General features: G+C 37.7%; 1 protein-coding gene across 5 annotated transcripts in view; it reads left to right on the top strand.

The window, feature by feature from the left end:
* Nucleotides 1–12,075, top strand: part of LOC117242558 — a 77,690-nt gene extending 65,615 nt beyond the window's left edge. Inside the window, exons 7-15 of one of the 5 annotated variants that reach the window (XM_033509345.1) lie at nt 2,257–2,411; nt 2,611–2,661; nt 3,064–3,335; nt 5,710–5,859; nt 8,950–9,000; nt 10,394–10,570; nt 10,723–10,972; nt 11,332–11,515; nt 11,896–12,075. In XM_033509345.1, the coding sequence (XP_033365236.1) occupies nt 2,257–2,411; nt 2,611–2,661; nt 3,064–3,335; nt 5,710–5,859; nt 8,950–9,000; nt 10,394–10,570; nt 10,723–10,972; nt 11,332–11,515; nt 11,896–12,042 (1,437 nt within the window). In that variant the 3' untranslated portion in view covers nt 12,043–12,075. The remainder of the gene's footprint in view (nt 1–2,256; nt 2,412–2,610; nt 2,662–3,063; nt 3,336–5,709; nt 5,860–8,949; nt 9,001–10,393; nt 10,571–10,722; nt 10,973–11,331; nt 11,516–11,895) is intronic. The other 4 variants (XM_033509347.1, XM_033509348.1, XM_033509346.1 and 1 more) reach the window with 4 other exon arrangements.
* Nucleotides 12,076–12,189: the final 114 nt, after the last annotated feature.

The raw sequence follows: 12,189 nt of genomic DNA, 5'->3' as shown, positions 1-12,189 counted from the left end.
TGTACACGTTTGAATAAAATATTTTTAGAAGGAGAAAAGAGAGGCGACTATAGGAAATGCGTTGAGATATCATTTGACTCTGCTACTTGCATATTTCCTGTGTCAATCTTGCCTTCGTTTCTGGCAAATCCATTTTACAAATCTTGCAAATCAAATTTTACAATTCCATACATAAAAATATCTGTACTTTTTAACAGCGAACGTGTTAAATACCTAGTGTCTTGACTTTTGTAAATGTCCCTGATTTTGCTTCTTTCGTTATTTACTTTTTGTATTATTTTCGTGCTGTCCAGTCGTAGATTGCAGACTATTGAGTAACGTATCGCGGAATAATGCAGAGTACAGTTTGACTTGATGGTCGATGCTCCTTCAGTGTCTTTATGAATGAAGCCCCCACAGTATACTCGGTGCACGATATAGCGATAGGTACAATGGTCTGTTTGGGATCGATAGGAATCTCGGTTGCCGTAATATTGTACTATCGATGGCCTAATTTTAATTAACAATTATTTCCGGCAGACCTTGCCTCGAATTAGCAAATTTGTTAATTATGAAATATTAACCACTGTTGGACACTGTTGTTGGCAATTAAATGTCCAATAATTATAATCAACGCTATTTCACTTTTAAACAATTGATTGATGGAAGAACAATAATATTTGTTTATATTTATTAAGAGACTGTTTATTAAAAATTGCGATATTTCTAATTGGAAGCAAAAGCTACCCTGCAGCTAGAATAAACATTAGTTTGCCACGCTTTTGATCTCTTATATATTTCTGAATATTTAGATATTTTACATTTTGCATATTAATGAACATACCCTGAATATGCATGTTGTTTTCCATATTCATACATCCTGCGCATTTTTGTATCTTTCAATTTTCACATAAATCCATCAAAATTGGCAATTTATTTAGTTAATAATAAAATATTATTAAAATAATGGAACATTAAAATCGAATGATACAATTGAAATAGCTTTGCGAAATGGTGATAATAATTGGAAAATAAGTTGGTACATGTGTGTTACGATAAGCAATAATCAGGTGTCCTCGATAGAATCCAATTAATAGCGGGCAGAGCCGTTGCATTAAAACGGTTCTGGCTTCCTCTTTCGTTGGATATCTATTTACCAGACGGTCGTGCACGAGTTGTTTGCCGGCTCGTGCAGAAACTCGACTATTTCCATTGTCATCGCACTGTCATACCATAGGAAACAGAACTTTCTGAAAAGTTTTCCGATATCCCTGTGTTCAATGGCACAATAACAAGACTTCTATCGTTCGGTTTATATCTTTCATTATTGCCACAGGTTTCAAACGAAGTGGTAGAGGTAAATTGAAAAGAGTTGCTTTAAAGAAACACAATTTTCTATTATTTCGTTACTATATTTGTTAGGATAGAAAATAACTGAATTAATGGGAAAAATTTAAAGAAAAAAATTCGCTGAATATATTATATTTACAATGTAGAAAATATTAGTTTGATTTATTGGAAAAATACTTGTATGTTATGTAGCGAGCTATTGCAAGAATCTAAAAATGATTCTAAAAGACATAAATCAGATTAAAGAAATATAATTTTTTAGTTATTTCGTTAATTAGAAATGAAAGATTGGAAAGATGAATTTTAAAAAAAATTTGTCTACTTTGAGGTTCTAGAAAATATTTCTTAAGGTATACAAGATACAAAAATGATCTTTGTCCGCATATTTTTAATTTTGATTACTTTTCATTACTGCAATTTAAAAAGGAACCAGAAAGTCTCAAGAAATACAACTTAGAAGCGCAGGAATCAATTTTTCCACTGAAGCATCAGAGCGTCAAAGTTCCAAGAAACACTGTGACCATTTTCTTTCTTCGTTAGATTATATCGTTTCCCATTCTAAAAAGGTATCTAATTCGTTAATGGAAGTTAATTAGTGTAATTACTTAATTCCATAATGGCGTCGGTGATCATTTCAAAAATAATTGCAAAAGAGGTAAAGGGAGATCGTTAGGGAATTTTCAAGTGCTAGGGGAAAATTGGATTCTGTTAAAAAATAGTCCAAGTCTGCCAGAGCAGATATTATATAATTTATATATTATATATTATTATATATTAGATATTATATAATATATTATATAATTGCAAAAGAGGTAAAGGGAGATCGTTAGGGAATTTTCAAGTACTAGGGGAAAATTGGATTCTGTTAAAAAATGGTCCAAGTCTGCCAGAGCAGATATTATATGTGACGTTCGTTTCAATTTGCAGAAGGAGCTGTTCGGGGCTGGAGAAGCCGGCCAACCGGATGGGGTGAGCAGCCGGAAGATGTCGAATGGCTCGACCGGAAGTACCAAGCACAAATGGTTGAAAGCGTTCAAGAGTTTGAAAACCAGCTCCCCGACGACTCCGCCATCAACCGACAAGTCAGTAACTATTCGATGAAAATGGACTTTAAACGACGAATGCTTCGAATATCTCCTTCCTTCTCGCCTATTTTATTTTTTGTTTTCATTGGTTTCTTTTTTCTTTTTTTTTTTTTTTTAGATAACATGTCTTGTTAAAGTGTGTTGGTTGTGTTTGAATAACCAAAATTGTTGTTTTGTCAATGCTTCACTAACACAGAGGGAAACAGGCGATGTACCATGCTGTTTCTACAGTTGTCGCCATGTCTAGGTGAGTTTGTCACTAGAAAGTCACTAGATATTCGTTCAACTTGGTTAACGATTAATTCAACAACGAGGTAAATTTGTTTCCTGTTCTTTCATTAACATATATATATCTTATAATATATTAGCAATACAATTTTTAATAATTTTACAAAGAAATTGTATTGAAGATATATTCCTTTATTTGGTGATAATGAAATACACCATTTGGTCCGTTCTTTTAAATCATAGTACTCTACAAAATTCCAGAAATTTCCTAAAACCTTCTTATATTTCTACGCATCTGACAAATCTTCCTTGAAGATACCATTAACAAGATAAACACGCTACATTAAATATATGACACATGAAATATACAAAACAGAAGAAGAAGGTTGAAGAAGCAATTACAAAGTGCAACTTGTTCCAGGAAAAGTTTGGAGTCCGAGGGAGGTCACTCTTGGCGCGAGTACACTTATCGAAAAATCACTCCCTGCGATGCGTGTGGCCAGGTGTTACGTGGCCATAGCCGCCAGGGTGTCAGGTGTCGTGGCTGCAAAGCAAACGCTCACACCGACTGCATCAACCTGGTGCAGCCCGTCATGTGTCCGAGCCTGGCGCCTAAAAAGAGCGGGGGGATTCCCCTTCTTCGTCGACAGAAGACTCAGACTCAAGTGGACGACACCGCGGCCGCAGAGTACAGTAAGTACTCGCCAGTTTGAGAATGTGATTGTGTCAAAATTGATTTTCTTATCCCCTTTCTCTCTCTCACTCTCTCTCTCTCTCTCTCTCTTTCTTTCTTTCTCTCTCGTTGTCGCGGATGATCGATGCTCTAAGAAATGAGACGAATCTATTCTTAACCGAATCTTTGACACCCTCAGAAGTAGCAAGTTTATCTTCGACCAATTTGATGACAATCTCGCTATGACACCAAGTCTATTCCCTGTGGTTCGTCATTTTCATATTGGAAATTTGAGGCAGATTCCTTTGTATTAGGGCGAAAGGTTTGCAGGAGGAAAGAAAATTGAACTGCAGGGATGAGGGAGATGATCGATCCGGGATTGGAGCCAGCCGGATGAAACAGATTGCGTGAAATTGATGAATCACTATACTGAAATTTAAGCCTGATGGCCTGGAATTTAATTCTGGATCAATCTCGGTGCTGCAGTTCGACATGCCAGCTTGTTCGAAAGTTTAGTTTCTCACTTTGGGATTCTAATTGGTAAAATAAATTGCTGGATCCAAAGTACCAGGGTCAGAATAGTTTGTGCATGGACAGTTTCATTAGATAAGAGTATCGATCGATCCATAAACTGAAACAAAGAAAAAGATGCGAAAGGAAACGAAGGATCAAATTTTTCACCAAGCTCTGCTCCTCATCTTCTCACCTTGATCGAATTCCCTGAACGCGAATCATCGACATGCGAGGCACGGAAAGGCTCAGAGATCATGGTATGCATCACAGCCCATCGCGATTAACAAATTAATCGGATCATTCACCCTTCAACCTTCTTTCTTCCTCTTCGCGTCCCTTGATCGCCTGAACAGGCTACAAGAAAAAGGAAAAACTCTTTCTCTATGGTGTAACTCGGTGTCGTTCAGAGTCACTGAAGCTGAAAAGTCGATCGCTCGGAGACTCTTTAAGTTCCATTAGCTGCCAGCTAAGATGGAAGCTTTCAGGTTAGAGAAGTAGTCTTAAAAAAGAATTAGGGAAGGTTCTGGTAGGTTTTTCATATGATTTCAGATAAAATGATATATTTGTTTAAATTAGTTTCCTTCTTAACACTGTGACAACTGGAGTGGCGACACCAGTGCCATGTTAGTGTCAATTACTAGCACACACGATATACATAATTATCTGTTAATGCAGTCAGTCAGTTAGGTAGGTAGTCGTTATTTATTATTTAGATTTGAAAAGAATTGCTTCTGAAGGGCTTGCATCTAATTTTAGATAGGAATCGTATCTTTAGTTACGTTGTTTTATCTTAAACAACATGACAAATGACGATGCAACACTAGTGCCATATATGTCGACTGTTGGTGTACATAACATTAGTCTGTTCAATTATTTGTTATTTATTATCATATGTATATTTATTACTCGTTTTGTTTAGCAAATATTCAGAGTCACTGAATCTTCCTATAAATACAAGAAAAACCATATTTTTTAATTCTTGATACGAAGAACACTGAGCGTAGTGTTGAAACGATGGATTTGTTTGAAAGGTGTCAAAAATTATTGGGAGATTGCCTGGCTTAATCTCCTGTTAAGCGATCGCTTGTTACGTGCTCTTAATCCTTTCAACCTGATTTACTTCAATTGACGTCACTGTCAACCCATCCTCCGAACGATCGATGCCAATTTTGTTATCCGCTGTGCAGCCAGTAATGTTGCAAATTGACTTTGAATGATTTCAACCTGAATTATGCCACTGATGGAGATAGATTCTGGCTGCCCTTTAAATCTCCTATTTCCTACGATCTCCACTGAATTCTTTTCCAATTTCTAAGTGTAAATTTCTTCTTCGATAATGGGCTTTCTATTGTTCTGTACATGAAACTGGACGAATGTGGTCGGTGGCTCTGAACAAATGACACTAAAACACACTATCAGTGTACAATAATAAAGTTCAACTCTTGATGAGAAGTATGGCTACCATGAACAGGTGTCTTTAAAATTGACCAATCTTACTGTTCTAAGTACTCGCTCCTGCTATCTGTAGCTCCTTCTTCTTAACAGCTTCTCAATTCTATACAAAAAGATACTATTTCCATTTTACTAAATATCTAAACAAATACAACAAACTCCATTATATATTAATAAGCGAAACTATTCATACAGCAAGTAAATAAATATAATAAATTAAATAACAACTAATTAATAAGTTAGAAAGGACCAACTAAAGACACTTGTTGCCCAAGGAGCGTCTGCTTCGAGTCATAAAGTTGAGGGCAAAGGAAAGGAAAGTGAACCAAGCAAAAAAAAAAAAAAAAAAAATAAAAATACTGAAAAGAAAGCACCTCGTGTGATGTCTCTCTGCTTTTGCATTGCTATCTGTCTATCTCGTGTGAGCAGACGTGGACGCCATATACCAGGTGCTGAAGCAGGCAGGCGAGATCCGTGGAAACTCGACAAACTCACCACCTACGCCTCCCACAGCAGATCATCCTCCAGCACCTTCGTCAGCGAGGGCTTCCTCCCACCCTTGTTCCTCGTCCACCTCTGGTAAGGCACAGCACCAATTCCTCTTGACCTTGAAGCAGAGCCTCCCTATAGGAAAAGTATAATTCCTCTGTTTCTTGAAATCTGTGACTGGAGTGCTCTTCAGGTGCATTCTACTGTGCAAAGATAATTGCTGACAAATTACTCAAGTTGTTGAAGCTTGGTCGACCCAGTGAATCGTAGATTCTGAAAGTTTCTGGTAACGTAGAGGAAATTTATGGGTATGTGAGAGCGTAGGAGTTAGAAATGAGTCAGATAGCTGAAAGAAGTAAATACTCCCATTTAGAACATTTATTGTATGTGTTAGAGTAGTTGATGTAGTTTTATGCTATAAAGTATATTAGAGAAATCACTGTATGTTAGACTAAAGTTATTCTATTTCATATCATGTTTAATTTATTACAAACTGAAATGGAAAAGATGTTTAAAAATAGAAAAAAAAAACAAATTCCTTTCCAGTATTCAGTACAGTATTCTGCTAACTTCAATCCATTTCACTTAAGAGAGGTCTTATAAAGGTTTCTTCCTTCTTGAGGTCTTCGTTAAATGTCAAGTATATGCTGCTTCCTCTGAGAGAAGATCTGAAGTAAAACTTGGCACCTGTGCCAAGAGAAAAATGTATTAAAAGTACTTCGAACATGAGGGAAGTTATTGATTTCAGTTAAAGTTCAGCAAATATATTTTATATGAAAGCATTAGATGATTAAGAAGAGTAAGATGCAATCCTGAAGCGACTTCATCAAGTTTATGCATCTGCTAGAGCAACCTCTGCTTCAAGGTGGCACTTTACCCTGTTCTCTCTTTTTATTCTTTTAATCAACAGAAATATACTCTTCTTTAGGGACATGACTCGTAACTTTTGCCTCTTTTTTCTTTTTATCTATCCAGTATTTTCTCTGTCTCTCTTTCTACTTCTTCCCCTGCTTCATCTTCATTCTTCCTCGTTACACGCGCGCCATCTGTACTGTTTTTATCGTACTATTCGGGATTCCCCGCATGCACTGATGGATCTAGCCCATCGTCATCACTTTTCCGAGATCATCGACTCTGCGTTACGGATTTTTCAATCTCTCGATTTTTTAACTGAAATACTTTTGGAATTTTGTAAAAATCGTGAAAGCTTTTAAAATGGATAAATTGTTGTTGGTGTTACCTCAATGATAATTACAGTGTGAATATTTTTTAAAAATTTATCATTTTCTATAAACGTGAAAGAATATTTCGCAAATATTTTTGTTATTTTATCATCGTGCAATGTGTCCTACGTGAATTTTCGTCGATCGTTTATCTTGGAAAAAAATTGGGGAAAGAAGGATCGCTTTAAGAGTTCTCGATAAGGCGGGAAGTTTTAGTTTCACCACGAGGCCTCCTACGGACGAAGAGAGAAACGTTTGCCCGCTTTCTGTCCCCCAACTTCAAGTAACGAAGAAATCACAAACAGACGATCTTCGATTCTTGAACGAGTAACTTTGACAGTTCCATTAAAAAAATAAAAACAAAAAATAACTAATCCGATCAAAAGTCCCAAATCGCTTGAAATGTCCCCAAAGGAACAGCAGTCATTATCGCTAATTCCCTAGTCTCCGAAATCGCAAACGTAACGTAATAATCGACTTTAGCGTCAATGTTAAAAAAAACTAACCAATTTCATCATGGAGCCTAAACGCGCAATTCCAATCGATTCCATGGCGAAACAAACAAATCATCTAAGGGAGAAAGAGGTGAAATCTTCAAATATCGCGGTAACAGATAGGGAAAGCACCGATAACGGCGCCACTAGCGCTGGACGGGGAAATCCCACGGAATTGCACCTACTAACGACTAAAACCAGCCTCGAAAGTGAGACTAAATTAAACAGTGCTTGTACTAAGAGAGAAAGAGCTACAATTGGAGTGGAAAGCGCGTGAGAAAACATATCAAGGCGAAATCATCTCGGAATCGTTGCAATTCCATTGACCAGGACGGGGCAGCGGTGGATCGATGTCGGGAACCAGACCATTCGGGCAGCCACTGGTGTTGATGACCCAAGAGAAACCTTCGACCTCTTCGCAAAGGACACCCGAACGTTCTTACCATGGCTCCAACAAAAAACGATGACCTTTGAACTGGACGCGCGTCGCTTAAGCGATCTGCGTTTCGAAAAAAATGGATTTAAAGCTTCTAGGAACTGAAATCTAGCGACTCGTGATCTATAATTACTAGTTGTGGACTGTGGAGTAGGTTTTAGATGGTGAAACGCTCGTGAACGGGCTGAAAACGTGGAATTGCTAGGGTATGGGGATGGAATTGCGATTGTGAAAATCCAATGGGTGAAATTGATGTGTGCGGTTCTCGTTTATATATCGTGACGTGATACGTGTACGTGTTACTCGCTGGAATTGCTGAAGTTGCGCGGCATTGAAATATACAACTTCGAAGTATAAATCGATTGGTTTCAGTTTTGTGTGAAATTAGAGAGGCAGTTTGAAATTGTCGAGGAATCGAAGGTGAAATTGCTCGATCCTGTTTCAAGGAAAGCGAATATCGATCGACTTTTATGTATACAATTCTGTTTTTCCGAGTACCTTTGTTTACGCACGATTCGAAGAAGTTTGCTGGAATTGCGCTAAAGTGAACGAACGTTGGAATTGCGTACAAAGTTCTCTTCATTTAACTTATACAACTTGTTTGCGCCTAAATTTTTTCCGTGTAAGGACTGGAACAACGCTTGGAATTGACAATATGTAGAGTATAAAATTGTAAATTTATTGTTCATCCATTCAACCAGCATTTGACGAAGGAGTTGATCATTTATTTCTGCGAACCCACCCACAGTTGCTCTTTTCCGTAGAATTGCAAGATTGGAAAGGTGGAATTGCTAATGCAAATTTCCCCGATTCAATAGTGAACAATTTTTTATTTGAGTATCGTTGAAAAAGTAGTTGTAAATGAGAAATATTTTGAATTGCTGAATGGTATTGTTTAATTTTCTCGTTATAGAAACTTACAAACACTTTTTATTTTCGCCCAGTTTAAGTATGTAAGATATTTATTCCTAAATTCAGCATGACCAAATAGCAGAAAAATCCCTATATTGGCGCCAATTATTCGCAGAATTTTTATCGTTTACGTACAGGTTGTGTCAAAAAAGACCGCGCCGTAAAGGTAAGGACTCACTACAAGATTACTTCAGTGCAATTTCCAATCACTTAAGTAACTATTATCGCAATTAGCCTAGTTTCCTTTGAAGACCAAAATGATTAACACGATTGTCGAATCTGGGATTGTTTTGTCACGAAATTCGAAAAAAACTACAACGAAAAAAAAAATGTATAATTATTCGAATCTGAGTTATTAAACATTATTCCGCATTTTAATTTCCCAGCTTTCTTTCTCTAAGAGATTATCTCCTCAGAGAGAAAATCGAAAAGTACGAATCTTGAAAGTATGGTGAAAATGTGCACAAAAGTAGGGGAAGAACGGACATGAAGTAGGAAATATTGCGCGAAAAACGAACTCGAAGTCAATGAAAAAGAAGAAAAATTAGTACAAGGGAGAAATCATGTAAATATTGTAAATAAAAATGTTCTCTCCTGCGATTTCCTATGCTTTCACTTCTTGATGCGCGAGTCGTGTCCCATTTTTTTCTTTTTTTGCCTTTTTTACCTTTTTTTGTCATTTTTGTTTTATTTTTTATATAAAATTATTTTCTGTGTTAAAAAGTATCGTATACTAGTTAAGTTTATCGCCTGGTGAGAGAAATACTTTCTTTGTGTGCATTCGTAATGTTACCGTATATCTATATGGTGTTCCTGTCTCGTTGTATGTGTTGATTTCCGGTCTCGACGTTGACGCCAAATGAGTACATTTGTCAGAATGAAAATGTATGGAAACCTGTTGTCTCTATTGGGAATTGATTAAAAATTACGAGCCTCCACTTGCATATCTATGTGTACGTGTGCATATTGCAATTTTCTTGCACGCATATATCGACGTGTGGATTCGAATTTTGTTGAAAATCGTGTATTCTCCACTTTTTCGTTCTACACTGCTAACTGAATTTCCTTAAAAAATCTGAGATTCTGAAATTTCTTTCTTTTTTTTTTTTATATAATTTTCTTTCACCTTGGTTTACTTTACTTTACCTTTTATTATTTTTCCGAAATTAACACTTTCGTGAGAAAAAGAGATTGTCTCTGAATCGTAGAAACTTGTCAAGCTTGCTCTATCTCTACCTAAACTCCGTTTAATTTAAGAAAAAAAGCCGGGAGCTTTCCGCTGTAACGATACATCATTACAGCGAGCTTCGATGACAGATATAACCTCAAAAAGCGAGAAGGGTAGGTAGGTACATCTTGCTGACAAGATGTTCGTGTTTCTTCCTGCAAGCAAACTCTCTCTAACTTCTCTCTATTCTAACTATCCGCTTATAAACTAGAAAAAAGAAACGAGAAACAGAATGGAAAAATAACACTGCTTTGTAAAATGGCGTCAATGTCGAGCTACGAGCTAACCTCAAAGGCTAACTTGCTATGATCGCTCATTATGGAACATGAAGCGCCGCATAGTCCACAACGTAGACGCGAGAGACTGAACCTAAGGATGAAGAGTCTCAGCTTGGATTCTCCGGAGGGCACCGCTCACGTTCGACATCGTCCACGTGATTACTATACCGGCGGCCAAAGAGAGTCCACGCCACCCAGACATTCTGACAGTGGAAGCATCAACAGATTATGTGAGTATTGATCAATTACTGGATTTCCTTGATAGAAGAGATATGGCGAGATCATGAAATTAGTCAGACTTGAAAGTATAGCGCAGAGTTGGAGATAATTAGTCTCGAAAAGGTTAAAAATATCATTCATGGTTTGAACGACTCGATTGCAGCGCCATGTAGTCCAGGCCAGGGCCACAGCGTCCACAAGCACATTAGGGGGGCCATCAGGATGTCCAGCATGGAGCTGCCAGATGAAAATGAAAAATCGTACTCATCGGCGAGCACCTCTCCTTGCCCCTCGCCGCACACTAACAATCAGAATCACGTGAATCCACCTGGAAAACGTGTTCTACCTCCTAATAATTTATATGTGGTGCTGTACAACTTCGAGGCGCGACATCGGGACGAGTTGGACTTGAAGTAATCATTCATACTTATACGTTTCTATGTACTGGAGAATTTCGCCTACTAAATATCATCACGAATACTATACTTTGTATACCTTATATAATCGAAGATTGTTTAAAAGTTAAATAAGAATTACATAGAATAAGAATTTAAAAAATTAAAATAATTTGGGCGAGACCTGAGTTAGGACATAGAAAAGTAACTAGGATTGTTCAATCTGCTGTCTATTCGTCTTAGGGACTCTTTTCAATCTTTGAATTATTTTCATTCGTTTGCCTCTTGCTTAAGATGCGAGGATAGCAAATTGAACTGGGAAAAGAACAGGCCTCTTTGACGTGTCTACTAATAGTTGAAACCTAATCGTTTCGCAGAGCTGGCTACAAAGTGACAGTAATTGATAAATCAGAGAAGGACTGGTGGAAAGGGAAGTGTTTGGGAGGCCGAGTGGGTTACTTCCCCAGTGCATACGTTATGCGAGTGGAGTCTGGGCAGAAGACGCTTCAGGTCACTCGCAACTTACAATTAACTGACCAGATTACCCTACTACGTGACCAGGTATTCCTTTTATATATTATAAGGCACACAATTATGCGCAAAGTAACCTTCACGTTATTGTAATCCTTATTATTTTATTGTCAATCCTTTGTATACTTTTGTTTCAATGAGAACGAACCAAATCCGAGCCAAGATCCTTTTTAACAACTACAATACTACATGTACTACGATAGCCCTAGGTATTTCAAAGTCTAGGGTCCTTCTCCTATTATGCACATACACGTCATGTTTTTCAAGTCAAATCCTACAATTTTATTCGCCCATTAATTGATAGGAATCTTGCCTTTATCATGATGTATCATATGTTAAATACATGCACTTGATAATCCACCATAATACTGTATCATCAACGCAATCTATTTATGCGAACTCTTCCCTAGATCGTGATTCAGGTTGGCGAGGAGGTAGATGGCGTAGCGATGGTTCGTTGCGCCGCGGACGTGAGATCAGCGGACCACACGGGCAAAGAGGGCGAGGTGCTGTACAGGGAAACTCTGTGCCCCTTGAAGTATCTTCAGGAGGTGTGACAACAGCCTCGCCAACCAGGCGAGCGCCAGAATCGCGCGAACCTTCGCGAACGATTCTCCGCTTCAGCACGACGTAACGCGGTCGAGAAATACTACGATTGCCTACAGTGTGCCGAACAGTGTCGCCACGTGACCACTGTTGCCAAT

The sequence above is a fragment of the Bombus vosnesenskii genome, unplaced genomic scaffold (assembly GCF_011952255.1).
Source record: "Bombus vosnesenskii isolate JDL3184/JDL3185 unplaced genomic scaffold, Bvos_JDL3184-5_v1.1 scf7180000016274, whole genome shotgun sequence".
Taxonomy (NCBI): domain Eukaryota; kingdom Metazoa; phylum Arthropoda; class Insecta; order Hymenoptera; family Apidae; genus Bombus; species Bombus vosnesenskii.
The sequence above is the reverse complement of the archived record's forward strand: the minus strand, read 5'-3'. Positions and strand labels throughout refer to the sequence as shown.